At 38.1% G+C, this 19,350-nt stretch overlaps 1 protein-coding gene across 1 annotated transcript in view; it reads right to left on the bottom strand.

The window, feature by feature from the left end:
* The window catches only part of CPE (carboxypeptidase E), a 93,966-nt gene extending 75,441 nt beyond the window's left edge, over positions 1-18,525 (bottom strand). The window contains exon 1 of the mRNA XM_081075801.1: positions 17,686-18,525. Within this exon, the coding sequence (XP_080931927.1) occupies positions 17,686-17,992 (307 nt within the window). The 5' untranslated portion in view covers positions 17,993-18,525. The remainder of the gene's footprint in view (positions 1-17,685) is intronic.
* Positions 18,526-19,350: the final 825 nt, after the last annotated feature.

Raw genomic sequence — 19,350 nt, 5'->3', positions numbered from 1 at the left:
GGAGCAAAAATTAATATGAGACCTGGTATTATGTATTGTATTGTATTATATTGTATTGTATTGTATTGCATTGTACTGTACTGTACTGTACTATACTGTACTGTATTGTAGACCCGGCGTTATATTATATTATATAAGACCCAATCTTATATTATAGTAAAATAAGACCGGGTCTTATATTACTTTTTGCTCCAAAAGATACATTAGAGCTGATGGTCCGGCTAGGTCTTACTTTCAGGGAAACACGGTATATAGAGTACACAGCATTTACGATTTCAAGTTTTATCCTGAGCTGTCTATTTAGCTTCTAAGTTAACTAAACAGAAAGCAAGAAACAAGAGGAAACTTGGTCCACACTCTTCTTTTTATGCTAATCCAAGCAAGAGAACTTGGAAAACAACCCTAAAAAGTCACTTTTTATTAGTCTGGCAAAGAAATGGCTGCTAATAAAACTGCCCAATCAAATCATTACCAGTATTACTCACTGACCCTTAACACACATAGAACTCTACTCCATCCCTTCCTTCTGATTTTGCACTTATTTAGGCTCTGGACACCTACTCTCATTAACACCCAAAGATTATGACTATGCACAGATCAAATGGAGAATTAAAGCAATTGTCTGAATAATTCAGACCAAATACTTTCACCTGAAATAACATGATAATCAAAGGAAAGTTATTTTACCCAGAATGAACTATAAAATTATCTCATGTTTTCATTGTATTTTTTTTTTCTTTTTCACTGTATCATTAGCCCATCTCCTACTCATAAGAACACACACTCGCACTCAAACATCGACCAGAAGATTTTGGCTTTTTTTTTTTTTTTTGCTTTCCCATATCCTGACTATAAATTACCAACGGAATTTATCATCGAATCATCTTGGTAGAATTTCTCAAATGGCAAAAAAAAAAAAAAAATGCACCCACATATATTTCATATGTATTCTTAAATTCTTACAATGATACATACCATTGTTTTCTACACAATAATTTAAGGGGGTGCTTTATTCTAGGTACAGTTCCTATACATATTTATTCTTTTTAACATGGGCTATTTATTAGACATGCAATATAACATTAATAATTTCTATACCACTGTAATATGTTGTATAAAACATTCACAAATATGGAGATAAAGTTCTTTTAAGAAACTATGTACTGATTGTTAGTTTGGAAAAGTTCTCAACAAATACGTAATCCTCTTTCACACAATTTTTTTCACATTAAAATTTAACGTAAACACATGAAGAGGTCAACACAAGTACTGTTTTTTTTTTTAAGTAAACCTTACCCAATTTCAGTTATTTATATTCTGTACTCCTAGCCTCCAACAACACATGATTCATTCTGCATGGTTCACACAATCGTCAAGTGTGAACAAACCACAACACCCTCCCGAAGGCCCTCTCCCAGTGTTTATGTTCTCCTAGGGCCAGGATTTGAATTTGGACTACACAACTCGGGGATCTAAGACTTTACTATAAATGGTCAGTGAAGTGGGAGACGTCTGGCTTCCATTTCCAAAACATTGCCCTTATGTATTCTAGAAAGCACTGTGGTGTAGTGCACATCTGATCTTTGTTAACAAGTTCTCGTAACTGTGTTATAACTTACATGTAACTGTCCTTCCTTGGATAGCCTCTGATTTTGCCAGTGCTTATTTTGAAGCAAGATGAAGCACTTCATCCTACTTCCCAAAGTAATCTACTTCACAAAGCATCACAGAGCATAGTAGATTCTGCCGACACCCAACACTTCTGTCATCCCCAAAGTTTCTCTTAAGCCACCAGCCATAAAGTCTTTCTCTTCTTCTCTGACTTTCTACACAGTCTCTGAAAACTGTTCCCCTCCTTCTTATTCAATTTAAGCCATTCCTCAGGCCAGGTCTCAAAGGAGTTCATCAGAGCAGTCTTCCAACAAAAGCTTGTTTCTTCCTAGAGAGTGGTTTCTACTGCCAAGAAAAATAACATGTTCTGTATATACTTATAGTATGCTAAAGTGATTTATTTTAATCCTTTCCTGACTTTTTGCCACTCAACACACTCTCCCGCTACCCCAGGCCCTATCCATCCACCTCCGGCAAACCCAGCCCCATTTATAACAACATATGTTCTAGAAACTGCTCTAAGGAATTGAGAACACAATGATAAGTTACATTCCTGTAAACTCCCTCACAGACTTCAGGCCATGTAAATGGGTCATGACCCTCAATAGCCACATAAGAAACAGTTGTGTGTATTCCCCCATCTGTATACATTGCTATGGGAAATAGACTAAAAAGATTGCCTAACTATATGTCAGGAAATGGGCCTCCTAGGTTACACAACCTTCGACAGGGTGTTTAATCTCTCTCTGCAGCTCAATTTAATCATCTCGTTTTTAAAGGACAGTGTTCTTTCCAACTAGGAAAACAAATCTATAATTCTAATGCTTTACATTCTATGTAACACTAATGAAGGTTGGGTTTAACATTAGGAGTAATTCAAGCTAAATGTCCCCTAATCAAAAACCTATATTGGAAAAATTAGTTAAATACTAAACATTTCCGCTTTGGGGTGAATTTCTCTTCCAAAAGCATCTGAAACACTACGTGATCATTATTCAAGTGTTAGACAAATGCAGCTGGAGGAATGTTCTGAAATGGCTGCCAATGCATGGAGAAAAGCTACAGGCTGAATACTCTTTCAATAACTCGAACTACATTGTTTTGTTGTTGTTGTTCTGATTTTTGTTGTTATTGTGTTATTAAACATAGCTTTTGAAATGCATCCTCAAAACAGAACACTAATTGAGCTCTATTTAACTGCTGAAAATTGGCCTAACAAAATCAAAACTACTTAAAAATTTCTTTTTAGTCCATGACTTCGCTGGAGTGTTTGAAAATAGTTAACTGGGAGGCGGGGGGGAAGTATTGGTAATCAATTGTTGCTTATTACAATATAATACATATTATATGCATAATATAATTACAGTTATACAATATATAACATGACCATATGATATACATATATTTAATATAATTTTCCTTATAATTATTTGATATATAATATAATCATGTTCTATACTATGCTTAGTTTATATAGAAAGAGAATGTTAGCATAATCTCCATCCCAAATAGTTTTACCTTCCTGATGAGGGAAGTCAACTCCAAGGAACAACACTCTAAAAACTATTCTCTCTAACAAAGTGCTTATTTCACATGTTAATGGAATGTAACTATCTGTCACAACAATTACTGAATATTTATATGTTTCCACTATTGGGGACAGTGAAGAAAGTACGAATGATCTCCTAGTAGCATAGAATTAAGTCCTCTCTTCTAACTTCCAGACATGATTCAACCTTGAAGTCCTGCTCCAACGCTCTCCTCCTTCTGAAAGCCCTCCCTTGATGGTCTCGCTCCAAACTCCCTGTAGAACTTGAGTCAATACCTTCATACCAAATACTTGGGAAAATACTGTTGTTTGTTTCTCTTTCTTAAGTATCTCTTCAATTTGCAGAATGTCACTCATATAGCAGGCACTGGTTATTATTCTAAATAAGTACATTAGAGCTACAAATAAAATAATGCATACTATAATGAAAGATACTTCATTTACTGCCCTCTACTACTCAGAATTTGATTTCCAAACGTGAACTGGTTTAAAATCATTTCTATCTGGTATTTCCAAATGCCTAGTGAATGAAATATCTTTAGTGTTTTTGGTAATTTGTTCAATTAGAGTGATTTATTCCTGCAAGTTGTTAGCAGGGCCTTTTTGATAATAAAGTGTTCTTATTACCTTGGCCTGGGAACTGAGAACATCATGGAAAATGTGGTATGGTCTACAAATGAGAGCCTTCTTGGCCCCAGAGTCCACGAACACATGACCTTTATTCTATGAATTGTGGAAAAAATACCAGCTAGTCTCACCCATCTGCACATTCATTTAAGAAACACATTCTCATTCATTCCCTCTCCCTGTACACACAGGTCACAGAATTACAGCAACCAACGGTTGAGCTTCAATGTTAAAATAATGACAGCAACAACAATAAGAGTTTTAAAACTATTCAAGAAAAATATTTTATGTTCCTCACAATTACATGTAATTTTTAAGATACAGTTTGCACAAATTAAAATGCAGTCAAAAAAGAAGGGGAAGTATCTATTAGAATGGTTATAAGAAGCCCCCAACTCCCACCTATCCAGCAATCTGAATCAACTAGAAAAAGAGTACACAGAAATCTAGAAATAATGGAAAAGAGGTCTCAAAAATATTGAAAATAATTATCACGTAGTTCATGGTTTTTACTGCTAGTGCAAGGCTGAGTTGTCCTCAACATACTGCCTACCAATTTTGTCACATGAGTCAAATTAATATACTCTTTTAATAAAGTTTCTCCAGTTCAGTCCACAGAGACCGCTGGGGAGCAAATTAGGAACTGAAATGGGTTTGAGAGGTACAGTAAAATTGTGTGTAACTCACACATATGAAAACATGTAACTCTATTAATCCCAGATGCTACTTTGGACAGTGGATCACTGGAACCAACCAAAGACCCAGGTAAGTATTTTGGTGAGACTCTTCCAAGCAACTCTCAGCCCAGTATTGTTCTAATTTGAAGGTTAATTTAAGGAAAGCTTATAGTATCCTTCCCATTCATTAACCATAGGAGGCATTTTTATCAGGTATTTTGCACATGTTCAACACCTCCCAAATCTTCTGTGGCTCATGCATTTGGAAGGAAAAATTCTTTTAGAGGAGGCACGCTCCCTACTTTCAAGACTGAGCTCTGAGCCATTGCATGTAGAAACTAATGTCCAATGCAAGCTTTTTAATGCCCTGGAGGGTGACTTATGTGAATAGAAAAGATTGGAAATTAATTTGGTTTTTAAAAATCAATATTCAATTTATTAGAGTTACAAATTATAAATTCAAAATCCTAGTTCTTCTATAAGCATTTTAGTTCAGTTTACAAATCATATTGATCTATTTACAAATCTAGCAGATTGTATAATCACCTTAAAGGGAGATTTGGTTGCTTAATTATCTTTAAAATTTCAAACTGTAAATATAAATTTAATATATTCAATTCCCGTTTTAAGTACCTTATTTGATTGACTGATAAACACTCCCAACTTCTTAAAGAATATGATAAATCTAAGAAATGCATTAAATGTACATGATTCTTAAGTTCTTTTAAATGCTGTAATACCATTTGCAGACTTGTTAAAATTTCAACTTAAAAATCATAATCGAAATAATTACTCAGTGGCACATTTTTCTACTGGAACGACAAAGTTAATCTGTAGACAATGGAGTCTACCACATTCAATTAAACATTTTAAGTTTTGTAAGTACATAAAATCCCAACTGAATAGATATTGTTTCTAAATCTTTTTGGAATTGAAGATTCTTACCCAAAAAAGGAAATAGTCATGTCAAGCGACACAGTTTTGGGGTTACCTTCTCAAAAGAGTGGTGGGGTGAGGAGGTTACCACCCCAACTAACTGATTGATGTTCTAGACAAACATACCATCTGAAGCTGCAGAGAGCCAGGCCGATTTTACTCACCTCCTCGACTGCTGCATTGAGCTTTTTTATATCATTTTTACTTCATGGACTCTAAAACTTAAAGAGGAGAGTAGTGATGACTTAGCACATGTCCCTAGGTTTATGTCCTATTATTAGGATCTAATTTCCAAGACAAATCGGAGTCAGTAATTCCCTCCCTGGTGACTATATCACTAATTTGAGGTTGCACTTCCTTGGCTCTTAAAATAATTATTTTCCATCCTGTTCCAAAGATTTTTTTCCTTCTTTTCATTACCCAGTTTGATAGGGTAATTCTTACATAGATGGAAATGGCGGTATTCAATTGAATACTCAATGTCATTCCTGACTTTGCCTGATCCTTGAGTCACAACTTCCAGGGTCATTCTCCTGATAACTACAGGCCCTTTTCTATTAGAACTTCGGTTCTGATACAAGAAAGCAGCCTACATGATGTGGCTCAGCATATAACAAGGGCCTGCATCTAACTAAGAAGCAGATCGAGAGGCAATGCAAAGCCTATCCTCTATGTAGAAAGGACCAGGATATAGGGCAGAACGTTAACATCAGATCCAGTTTGTGACCAAATACACATGCCAGGCACTGCGGCGATGCCCTAACGAGACTGGTGGAGATGGTTCCCTCTCGTCAAGCTCACAGAGAAGGCAGAATTGTACACGGACATAACTATTGGCCCTGCAGTGGAGTGTGGGTGTACTTACACGCCCACAGTAAATGGTTTAGCAAAGTGTGTATAACTATGTTTAATATGTATGCTAGTCATTCTGAAGTGTTCATTCATTCATCACTTTGAGCAACACATTGAGAACCTACTATGGACCCAACATACACCAAAGAGTCCACACTGAAATATGCAGTCGCTGTCCTGGTTCCAGGAGATGACAGAGAAGTTAGGAAATCTCCCTTTACAAAATGGGAGGACACATCACTTTAAAATGTGGCCACTGTGAAAATTAAGCACTGATATTATAAAAATGTGTTCTAAATTTAACGGAAATTATGATTGTCATTAGATGTTTAGAATTGTTCACTTATTATTTTAGTCACATTTTAATAACATTTACGTTCAAATAACTTTATAAAATGTAATATGTATATGGTTATAAGTCACCATGGCCTTCTAACTGTTTAAGTATGTTTGACAAAGAAATTCAGAAATTAGCAAGATGGGTGGTCCTCTAGAGAGAAGGAAAACTTCAGCACAAGCAATGTTTTAAACTATTAACTTGTAATTGAATTTACAATTACATTTTGAAGCCTCATTTTACAACTCTGATTTTTGTCATAAATGAAATGGAGACATCATTTAAGGACATCAGCTAAGGACATCAAAGCCAGGAAGTAAGGCTCTTTTATGTAGCTGGTAAGAAGCTGTCTACATTTGATAAACAAAGGCAGTACAGACTTAACCAAAATGTGCCTGTTTTAAGACTCAGCTTGTTTTTCCCACACCTCCAAAAAAACCTCTTTAAAAATACCAACTATACTATAGACGTTAAAAATGTTTTAAACGTCTTTAAAATACCTCTCTTATAAATAAACTCCTCAAGTTACCAGTCTTTTTAATAGTACAACTATTCTTAATATATTCATTAAGATTTTTCTAATGCATAAATAAGAGCAATTTATGTGCATTTTATAGGGAATTAAGATCATTGTGATAAAATCTTTAAAGGAAAAAAAACAAGAAAATTTACATTTCTAAATTTTCTTTTAAACACTTCTTTTCAACAATAGTCAGACTCTTCCTGCATCTTAAGTGCCCATAATGATCAATATTATCCAATTCCTGCCTGTGCTAGGTATGAAAAAGCTGTTAATTTAGGACCAAACTGGAAATTGTTCATAAAGAATTGGAGAACTATGGAATAAATGGTTGGCAGTAAATGAACCTATACAAATCCCTGTGAGTTTATGGCCCAGCATTATGAGGCAAAAGTCTTCCAATTGATGTTCACATGACCACTCTTATTTTAACATCCACGGAAGAGAAGAAATGCCAAAGAGGGACGAGGACAAGAAAATATGGGGCCACATTAATCCATTAGGTCTTCCAAACCTAGCTCAGAGTGTATACCTTAGGATATTTACATGAAAGTAAAGGCAAATTTGGCCAACTATTCAAAACCCTGGTAGAATATCTGAATAGAGAGGGTAATAATAGCCCAAGAAAACTTCCTGAAAGAAAAAGCTTGTTGAGAAATGATTTTTTAAAAAGAATAAGCCACTTAGACAAAAAAGAAAACTCTTCAATTCCTGATAATAACTATGGATAGAAGTAAAAAAAACAAAAGAATTGAAGGCTATTTTATAGATGCAAGTGAAATCTATAAATATTTACACCAACTTGAAATTTAAAATAATTTAAAATGACTGCTCCACTCATGATTATCTTGCCATCATCAAGGCTTAGACAAAACCTATATGTCTATATAGCATTTTAGTCTATTTATCTATATATAATATATTCACTACAACATCTACATAATATTCACATAAGCATTATGTGTCTACATTTTGTATCGCTTTAGCATTTTTCAAAAACTAAATTTGCCTCTTGAGAAATGCATTTAACAAGCATATTTCTCACAGTGTAAGCATTATAAAGGTCCTTTTGATTTTGTAGCATTAGTACAGTTTCCAAAAGTTCTTTAAATTAATTCCCATCATGCTGATTATGTGGAGAATCTGGCTTCACGTTTACTGAGTTCCCACAATGAATAAGACCAGTTTCCTCCAATAAACTTAAAAAATCTGTGCGGAACACTGCCACAACTTGAAACAAATGAAACTATTTCAATACGACTGTTGTGCTTTAAAATCAGATGTCCAACACCACACCTAAAACCCAAAAAAAGACAATAATCACATTTTATTGTGCAAATGTCTAACATTCCCAGTAGTTTCCCCTACAGATATTGTCTTTATGTTTGCTACATCAAAAATAGTATAAGGAACCCTTCAACCCTTGCACCTACACATACATGCAGCACACATTTTGCAGAATAAGGGGTGTACCCACTGGTCATATAGTATATGCAAATCTAGCTCAACATGGGTGAAAGAGTGAATCCAAGGCAAGAAATGAAATAACACATTTCAAGATATGCAAAGGCTCTGCCTAAAGGGGCGAGTGGCAGACAAAGCAAAACAGATACACATAGTGGAGGTTCATTAAATATACTGTAAATTAAATCGAAAGGTTTAGCTATACTGACAAAAGCCTCCATTTTCTTTTCATATTGGAAAGTTGATTTTAGCTTGGAATGCCACACAGTAATTTTTTGTCATGGTCATGAGAAAAAGTTGCAAAAATTTCCTGTTGGCTATAAAAAGGAAAAGAAAAAGATATCCAGGCCATTGCTCAGGGAGGTGACAGTCCAACCTTTATATTGAAGTTTTACTATCCTGAACTCATGAGTACAATTATGGTTTGTGCAAGTTGTTGAACCAAGATCTAGAAAAAAAATATTTCTTGTGGAAAAAAAACATTACGCAATGGCAGTGAATAGCCCGCTGCAGATTAAGGAAAGATTTTCTGGTTTGAAATACTTTAGCGTATGTGGGAAGAGTAATTGGGTAGGTCCAGTCAGACAGCCTTACTTTGGGACCTGAACATATGAGTAGCTGCCTGGATGTGCAAATAGATGAGATAATTGTTTTTCCCAATTACTTTAACACGCATACCCACAGGATAACCAGGGATTTTTTAGCAGCCTGGTAAAGACTATATTTAGTTTCATTCTAAAAATAAATGGTCTACATCCATTTTTTAAATAACCAGCTTTTGTTGGAAATCAAATGTCTTAAAAATAAGGGGTATTATTATTATTATAACAACAGAACCAGCTCAAACTGGTCCTATCCTGTTTAAGAAAATATGGAGGTGCTGCTCAGAGACAACAGACCAAAACCGTAAATCATGCAGGGGAAGCCTAGGGAGAAAAGCAACTTCCAGCTGCACGAGGAACCAAAGTCTCACCCCTACACAAACACACACACACAGGGAACCAAAGGACAGGGACATAACCAGAACCTGAACACAGGAACCCTTTCAGAAGAGAACAGTCCGTTGTCTAGAAGATCCAGTGCTGAGGCCCCTTACCATAAATGGCCAAGTTCCAAGGTCGTCCGATTCAAACTAGCCCCAACAGCGCTTCGGCATACCTGTTCCCCCTAACTGCTTAAAAATCCTTAATCTAGTCCAGAAATCAAGATGAATCTGAGGCACTGCTAAGTCTCCCACCTTCTTGGTTGGTGCCTTCTAGGTCAATATAGTTTTCCTTACTCCAAACTCTGACGTTTTGAGTTTTGGCCTTACAAAGCATCAGGCATACGAACCAGAGTGTGGTTTCATTATTATTATAGAACTATCATTCTCAGAAGTGGTTTTACAGCAAACAGATTTCTAAAAAAAAAAAAACAACCAAAATGTTTACTGGCAGTAGAAAGTTGTTCCAGGATTTATTATCATAATTAGCTCATTTCTTTTTAAGACTCAACCCTGTAATATTTACATAAGCCACCTTATTCTTCAAAGATGATGCACTGGGGACAGTTGAAGATGTAGGTAAATCATTTTAAAATAATAAAAGTTACTGGTAACACAAACAGGCTCTTCTCTGAGGCTGCATTTTGTTAGAAAGAGCTGGCTGCTGGAGTACTTACAAAACACCATATCCTGAATTTTAAAAGAAAGAGAAACATTCACAGAGCAAAAGGCTGGCAGCAATTCCAGTAATTAATGAAATGGGAAGGAAAGAGCAATCTTAAAACATGCTTCAAATTTGAGCTCGCTTTGACCCATCAACTACCTTTCAGATAAACCTCCTCTTATAATGGCACTTTCCAGTGCTTGACTTGAATACTGTTTCACAACGGAAGGGAAAATTAAAACCTGGAGATGCAAGACCTCCATGTTCAAAACAGCACACAGCTCTTAGAATGCAACACTAAGGGCTCATGCAGGTTTTTAACAGGTCAAAAATTTTGCTCAGTCAACTTCTACTGATTACCTTTAGAACTTTTATTTCACACTTAGAAAGCAGTTTAACTTTCTCAAATGTCTCAAGAGGAAAGAGGCAAAGTGAAACGAGCCTCATACTAGTGCAGTTCCAACAGTCAGCAAACATAGCACGTGCATCACAGAATCTCGAAAAGATGTGTGGTCAGTGGGTCTCTCCATTATGCGAAATGGATACATCACATTAATATAAGTACATATGAAAAAGAAGCACCCTTTCTATCCATTCGTGTTGTCATGCTTCTAGCCTGCATAAAGTCAACGGTGGCCTTCAAAGTGGTTTTGTTTTATGATGCACAGTTTTGCCAGTTTGAGAACTTTTATTTATTCCACAAACATTCACTGAGTGGCCACTATGTCCTAAGCACTATAGACATTTGAAATAAAGAAATGAACACAATACAGTCGTTGACCACAAGAAGCTCACAATCTACAGTGGGAACACTTAGACTAACAATAGAAAACGCCATAATAGAGGTCAGAATAGTTGTTGACACATGTTGAATTAAGAACTTTATATTTACTACCTCGTTTAATCACCACATTATTGTCATTTCCTAAATGACGAATTTGGGATTTAGAAGTGACTTGCCCAACAGCACATAGTTAAAAATGGGAAGAGACAGTATTTGAACTCAGGTCCCCTGACATCAAAGCATATACTGTAAACTGTTATGTCCAAAGACCTATGGAAACACAAAGGATCCCAGTGTGGGTAAGAAAATTAGGGAGGATGACAAAGAAGGTTTCAAACATCATTCATTCACATTGAGCCAATAAAAGAATAAATTAGCCAGTATCTGAGTAGTTTCATGATCCATTGTTTAGGAAAATAAGTTAGTTTGCCAAAGTAAATGTTGGAATTGCCCTAGATTTATTTAGTAACCTGAAGAAACAACCAAAAGACATTCTCAAATAATGATGAACACTTTCAACGTTCCCATTGAATAAAACAAAATAAGATGTCAAACAGAAGGAAACCAGGGATGGCCCACATTTTAAAAATCAATAGAGGGTAAACCTTTGTGAACAAGGAAACAGTGATGAGAGGGGAAAAGTCCTTCAGGGATATGTGGGGGGGGTGCTTGTGCAAAACCATCTGCGGTACATTTACACAATGGAGTATTCCTCGGCCATAAAAAAGAATGAAATCTTACCATTTGCAACGACATGGACGGACCTAGAGAATATTATGTAAGTGAAATAAGTCAGACGGAGAAAGACAAATACCATATGATCTCACTTAGATGTGGAATCTAAAGAACAGAATAAATAAGCAAACTAAACAGAAATACACTCAGAAATATAGAGAAAAAACTGATGGTTACTAGATGGGAGAGGTGTGGGGATGGGGGAGAAGGTGAGGGGATTAGAAAGCACAAATTAGTAGTCACAATATTGCCATGGGGATATGAAAGACAGTTTGGGGAATATAATCAGTAATGTTGTAAAGATTTTCTAGGGTGTCAGATGGGCACTTGTTTTATTAGGGAGACCACTTTACAGACTGTGTAGATGCCTGACCACTGCACTGTACACCTGAAGCTGAAGCTGAATAGTATGAAATGTCAACTACAATTAAATTTATATATACAGTGTCACAGGGGGAGTAGAATGTTGGGGGGGTTATCACTTTGTGAGGGGTGTAGATGTCTAACTATCACATTGTTTTGTACACCTAAAACTAAAAAAAAAAATCCTAACAGGTAAGCACTCGGCAGGTCTCAGGCGATGACGCAGCCAAGGAAGCCTACTCCAAATGAACGTAGGCCAATGGAGCACATTTTCCAGACCGACTAAAAGTGGAGAAATTTAATAAATTAGCCCATCTTCATAACTACATGCAAGCAACTTCATTAAATTATTTTCTATAAACTATACTACTTTGGCCTCACAGCCACCCTTTGAGGTATAAGTTTTTAAAGTATTCCTATTTTATAAAAAAGAAAAAGAGGTACTGTGTTTCCCCCAAAATAAGACCTAGCCAGACCACCCTCTAAGGCGTCTTTTGGAACAAAAATTAATATAAGACCCGGTCTTATTTTACTATAACATAAGACTGGATCTATAATAAATATAATATAATTATAATATAATATAGTATAGTATAATATAATATAATATAATATAATATAGGGTCTTATATTAATTTTTTCCCCAAAAGACGCATTAGAGCTGATGGTCTGGCTAGGTCTTATTTTCGGGGAAATACGGTAAACAGAAGTTAAGAACATGAAACTGCTCAATAATAAAAGAATTGGATTGCATTCGTTACTTTAATCTCTCCAATCAAAATTATCTGACCTATGCCTGTTGCCTCAGAATCATGTTCTGAATTCAGTAAGCAGATCTTAAGAGCCTCCTCTACATAAATCACTAGGCTAGCAGTTTACGGGCAAAAATGGAAAACGCATGCATGCCACCCCTGAGGAACTCCCTGTATGAGCCTCTCTGCTAAAGAATTACCAAATTAATCCTTCGTAATATGATAATGAAAGATAATGGTCTAATGCTGTGTTTCTCAAACTAGTGTTAACAGTAGTTCCAAGATAAGCTTCTTGAAAAAAAAGTTTCCATGATGAAAGAAGGTAGGAAAATACCATACAGTGCACATCTACCCTGGAGACCTGAAACATATATTGGCAGCTAAGTCTTGCCGCATACAAACCTGTTTATCTTTGTTTATCTGACTTATCTAACCAAGCTGAACTCATGTTCCATTGACTACACTCAGGAAAAAGCTGGGTTATGTGTCATCCCGTACAGGGACTATTTTTGCATTTGTCAAAAATGTCTTTCCCAAAAGAAGTGACTATAAAGGTGGGGATTTGACCCCTATGCTGTACCAAAACAGAAGATGCTACCAGATGATTCCTTTGCCCTTCTTTCAAATCCCTTCCATAGAAAGATGCCTATTTTGTTTTAGCATAGGATATAATGTTAGGGCCCAGCCCAATTTCCTCTCTTCCATTAGCCAGTCATCTGTCAATCACGTACATTATTGCTGGCAAGAGCTGCACTGACTCCTTCGGGTCTAAAAATACTCTTAAAAAAAATAAATAAATAAAAATAATTCTTGAGCATATATGGTACATCTAGAGCCTTCTCCAGAATCTAACATCTATAACCACCTATTATAAGGTGTTACTCAGTTATAATCATTTTCCACTAATACATACTAATCTGGTATGAAAAGAGGTCATACATAATAAGCAAAATCCCCATTTCTTTTTTTGTTTGTTATAGAGAAATTTTGCCAGCATTAAATGTTCCATCACAATATTTGGCAAATACATATTGGCATTCATACACTTTAAATTTTAACAGATTTTGGGAGGAATAGGTCCAAAATAACATTCCAGTCTTTGAGAGAGAAAACTCTATGCTCTAAAGAATGTTTCTAAGATAGCATTTTAGTTATAAATCAGATTTACTCCCCAAGAGCAATCTTGAACTACATGTAAAAGAATTAGTGTTTTAAACAAACTAATCTTAACTCATGTCTAACTCTAGGAAGAGTAGTCTGGGAATACAGATTCCATTGCTTTGACATAAACGAAAAAAGGTGGGGTGTTTTTTTTGTTTTGTTTTTTTTAAATGAGTACTGCAACGATCGGGATGTATGACTAGGAGAGCATATGTTTGGATTTAAGCACGAGTCCCTATGTGTAGAAATATTTTTTAAATATAAAACATAAACAAACAAAGAAAAATGGGGAACATGATCTGGCTTGGCAGGTTTCATATCTACTAATGGGAACTCCCCTGGGCACCTAAAATCAGCCAAGAGGCCAGTTTAAGCACAGAGTCAATGTTAGCCTAGTCTTTATCCAAGCTCCACATCCGGGATCCAGATTCATGATATGGGAAGAGATGAGATAGGTGTCATACTACTCACAGTTCTGAAAATGGCTGATATCCACAACCCTCCTCCAAAAGATCTTTGCAGGCCTCTGAAGTGATACAAAATGATAACTGAGACCCAATATTCAGCTGGTCAAGAATCAAGCTGATTCCCATGGTGTTATGACTGAATGAGTACGGATAAGCCTCGCTGATCAATTCAAAAATGAGATTTTCTTTCCCTTTTGATGAATTCAAATGTAGAATATCTGAGAGAATGAACGTTTTCAGGAGATAAGTTCAAGTTCAGCCCACAGCCTGGTACCAAACAAGTATGATGATTACTTCTTTCTGCTCAGGAAGAGAGCTGGTGGTATCAGCAAAAACCTTCTGTCCATAATTTTCTGCTCTAACCAAGTAAACCTTTCACTCTCTTGTTCTACCACAGGGAAAGGCTTTGTGTGTATACTCGTATGTGGGTGTTTTTTGTTTGTTTGTTTGTTTGTTTGTTTGTTTAGGGAGTTTATCTATAATGGTAACTAAATCCTTACACATTAGCTATATTTTTTTTAATCAGAAAAAGAATTTAGATAAAGTAAACTAACAAACTTGATACCTCTATCTTGCTAGAAGATAAAATGAATATGGACAGCATCATCAAGGTTTTAGTCAAGCAAAGGAATTTTATTACTCCAAATACTATTTCCTACTAGCTTAATCAGAAATGTTATTTCAAAGAAAAAACAGGACTTAAAATGTGAAAATAGTTAAGACAGGTGCCCTCTTTCAAAAGCAGGGGCTCTGTTAAAACATACATCTTATATGAGCTACACTGGAAGTCGTAAATTTCAATATTCGGTATTCTGTAAATATATTCCCTGCCTTCTTGTCATCCATTTCTCAATAACCAAATTCCCCCTGATCTAATGTCTCTGGTCTCCTTTCTCCAATCCTCTTGCACCATTCTTGCAGCCCTAAGTACTTTTTACACTATCCTTCAAACTCCCGATTCCCTTCTCCCCCAAGAAGAAAGACTATCTTGTGTATCACTGCACAGCCTATAGAATTTGACCCACCTAGAGTGTGCAGGTAAGCAAAAAACACTGAAAGCATCTATTTCTACTTCAGAATAACTACGGATATTCCTTTTTCATTTCTTAAAATATTTCCATCTAAAAGGAATTTGAAGGTCATTTAAGAATGGTGAACTCTTTCCTTTACCCAAAACTTCTTTAAGAAGTTAATTCATACAAGTACTACCAAATTTATATACTGGTCAGACCTCTCCACTTACTACTGTTAAAAACAATAAACAGGCCCAAAATGAAATCACTTTTGCTAAGCCGCACATCACTAACCCGAGACTTAATTACGGTTTTGGCTCTTCCAGCAATGGCATCTTGAACCAGTCAATCAGGAATCGCCTGACCAGCACTAGTTAGGTGATATGCCTGTTAGTCCCTTGGTATCCCCTAAAGGAGAGCAACCTTGCAATAACCAACCCACTTTTTTGCCTAACATAATTTCCTTGTTCCTGTTCCCTTCTGCCTATAAAAGCCTCTCATTTTGTACAGCTCCTCAGAGCTCCTTTCTGTCTACCTGATTGGATGCTGCCTGATTCATGAATCAGTGAACAAAGCCAATAAGATCTTTGAAATGAACTCAAGTTGAATTTTGTTCTTTAACACTAGTTCCCTGAAGATTTCTAACTTACTTACCTCCTCTTAAAAGGTGGTAGAGGGAGAAATCACCCTTGTGGTTATTTCGTGTTCATAATACTTTATTTCTACGTTGAAAAATACAATGGATAGACATTTTGTATTCTATTATTAAGTAATACCATTAACTTAAAGTTCACTTCATTTAACAAGAAATTATAAAGCACATAATGTACAAAGCATTTTTGAGTTTGCCTTCATAAAATAAATTACATATGTGTTTTTTGTGTTTATGAGGAATAAAACATTCTATTTTAAAACATTGTGTTATTCAGCAAATGACTAACTTATTTTCTCTTTTCATAATGTGTACTGAACGCCTGCTGTGTACAGAATCTGGACTAGGTGCTAGAGACAGCCTCTGCCTCGTGGAGCTTACAAACTGAAAGACAGATTGGGAAATCTTGACGGACTATACATTCCAGATTTTCAAGCAAAAGAATTACTGTTTTCATTTTCAAAAGCATATCACATTCTCACAATGATACCACTTTATGATTTTACTTCTAAACTTGAAACAAGACAACGAAAGTTAACATTAGCTTTCATATAATCTCCTTGAAAAATTAGCCCCGATTACCTTAACAGTACTTTTACTATCAGAAGACCAGGTCTGAAGAGTTATTGCATTTCCGAAGAGGAGAAACATAATGAAAAAAATCCCGGAACACAGTTTTTTTTTAATACCTCTTTAAAATGAATCACATTTAACACAAATGAAAATGTGCCTTCACGTACTCAGGAGAAAGATGCAGAAGATGGCACAGCAGTTGAAATAAAAACCTAGTCACAAACCACTCACCTCAGGTGGCCCAAGCAGAACCTCAAAAAGGTTCTGTCCAGTTTCAACATCCCAATGCCTCTCAGATGCCTCTTGCCCCCCTTGGAAGAGGACCTGTATGTCTGCATACACCACCACCCAATATTGTCAATATCCTCAAAGCTCCCTGAGCTCCCACCGTGCTCGTGTACCTAGTAATACACATGTACAGGTAGAGACGGTTATGCAGAGCCCGCAGGATCCAATGAGCTGGCCCTCTGGATCCAATGAGCTGGCCCTCTGGAAATTAGGAAACAAATCATAAATGACTCTTCCTCTTTCCTCTAAGTCCCTGCCTTCTGCATCTTAGCTTTCAACTCTCATCTGCAAGGAAGGTCAACCTTCTTCCCGAGGATTCCGTTATTTCCTCTGGTCTTTGATACAGCGGAGACAGTGCCCGCTGGGGTGGCGGGCCGCAGATTTGCTTGCTGCGTGCTCCTACCTCCACCCCTCCAGCCGCGCTGGCCTAAGCTCACCAAAAGGTGGCCTGAGGGATGGGGGAGGGCAGGAGGACCGCAGAGGTTGGGACCCGGCAAACCACAGCGCTCTAGGTCGGGTTCATCCCCATCTCCATCCCTCCCCGCACTTCCCATCTCCCACCCGAGATGCCATTTCCCCCTGGCAGCCCTGGGCCCACCTTTCCCCCTTCCTCCCACAGCCACCAGTCCAACCCTCTGCGGCTCTCTGGGACGTCCCCAGGCAGGGGCGCACCCTTACCAGGCTCGTGGACACCGGGGTTGTCCGACAGCTCGATGACCAGCAGCTCCCGGCCCTCGAAGCTGCGCCCCACCGTGTAGATCCTGCTGATGGCGGTGCACTGCAGCCACACGGACACCAGCGCCTCGCGCAGCTCCGGGTAGCGGTGGTACTCGAAGGAGATGCCGTCCTCTTGCTGCAGCCGCCGGCGCCGCCTCATGCCCGCCGCCGACGCCCCGGGATCCTGGGCTTCGGCGCCCAGCAGCCACCCGCAGGCGGCCAGCGCCCCGCACAGCGCCAGCAGCGCCCAGCCTCCCCGCCCGGCCATCACACGGCTGCTGTCGCCGCCGGTGCCTTTCTGCGCTGGCGGCCTCTTTTGTCTGCCCGGCCCCGGGCACTGAGCAGGACGGCGCTGCGCTGCGGGAGAGCGGCCAGTTCCGCACCAGCGTCCTCACGCCTCCCCTTCCCGGGCGGGATGAGTGTCAGCCCGAGCGCTGGGGCCACCCAGAGGAGAGGGCGCAGCGCGCTGCGCGGGCTGCACTACCGGCCGCCGCGCCCAGGGGAGCTGCAGGAGAAACCACTGCGAGGAGGGGCCGCGGCGCCCAGAGCCGTGTCCCGGGGAATCCGCGAGCGCGGCCGGCCTTATCTGCGGGCTCAGAACCACGTCAAAAGCCAAATGCCGCTGGGGGGGACACAGGTGAAACGACAGCAGAGGTGTGGGTGTGGGGACGTTGTTGTCATCGAGAGACTCATGACACTGCCTATGGAAAAAATACTCGGGGGCAGTGAGTGACTCTATTGCAAGCCTACCCAGGTTTCCATCCTGATTCACGGCCAATTAGAGAATGTTCCAGAAGAAAGGAACAAAAAGGAAATATGGCCAGCCACGTGCCTTCTCCCCGTGACGTGCCTTTAATGACTGTATGGATAGTCCAAACACAAACCCAAAGGATGGGTTTTCATTTATTGTAAGGTCTAGCTGGCAAACAGAACCCTTCACTTTAGAAGGTTAAGAGAATAAAAAATGCGTTCTATACATGTGCAGATACTGTCTTTAATTCTATGTATACATATTCCTGGATTCTTCCAGAAAAAAAAAATTAAAAGATAAGACAGTGTCATTGGGCCATGCCTGTGCCAATACCTCTCTGTAATATCCTTGGAGAAAACAAAGTACAACTCTGGGGGGCGCACCAGACAAAGGATTTAGTTTGGTGTTAAGATTAAATCTTTCAGGAGCAGTTTACCTGGGTTGGCTGAGGGTCTCTTACCAGGTTGTAACCAAGATGTTGGCCAGGCAGGACTGCAGTCCTCTGAGGGCTTGACTGGAGCTGGAGAACTTACTTCTGAGAAAAAAATAAAAGGATTAAATCCCATTACAGTAAAAACTCAGACCATGAGTGATATCTCCATTTCCCTCTCAAAGTTACTATAAAAATAGAAAATCATTTACAGTTTGAAATATCCAGCCTTTAAATGGGGTTGATATTCCTGGAGCAACTCTGCCGCAGATGTTATTCTGAAGAGGTTGCCATTTGGATTCAAGAACAGTACAAATCTAAATAAATAAATAATCCACTGGGTATTCCCACCAAGCAGAAAAACTGAACACCGTACAGATAATTTTTCACATTTTTTTTTCTGAACTTGCTCTTTCTCCACCTAGCAATGCATTGCACTGCATAA

This window comes from Rhinolophus hipposideros (assembly GCF_964194185.1).
Source record: "Rhinolophus hipposideros genome assembly, chromosome: 16".
NCBI classification, from domain to species: domain Eukaryota; kingdom Metazoa; phylum Chordata; class Mammalia; order Chiroptera; family Rhinolophidae; genus Rhinolophus; species Rhinolophus hipposideros.
This window is presented reverse-complemented; position numbering and strand designations above follow the sequence as displayed.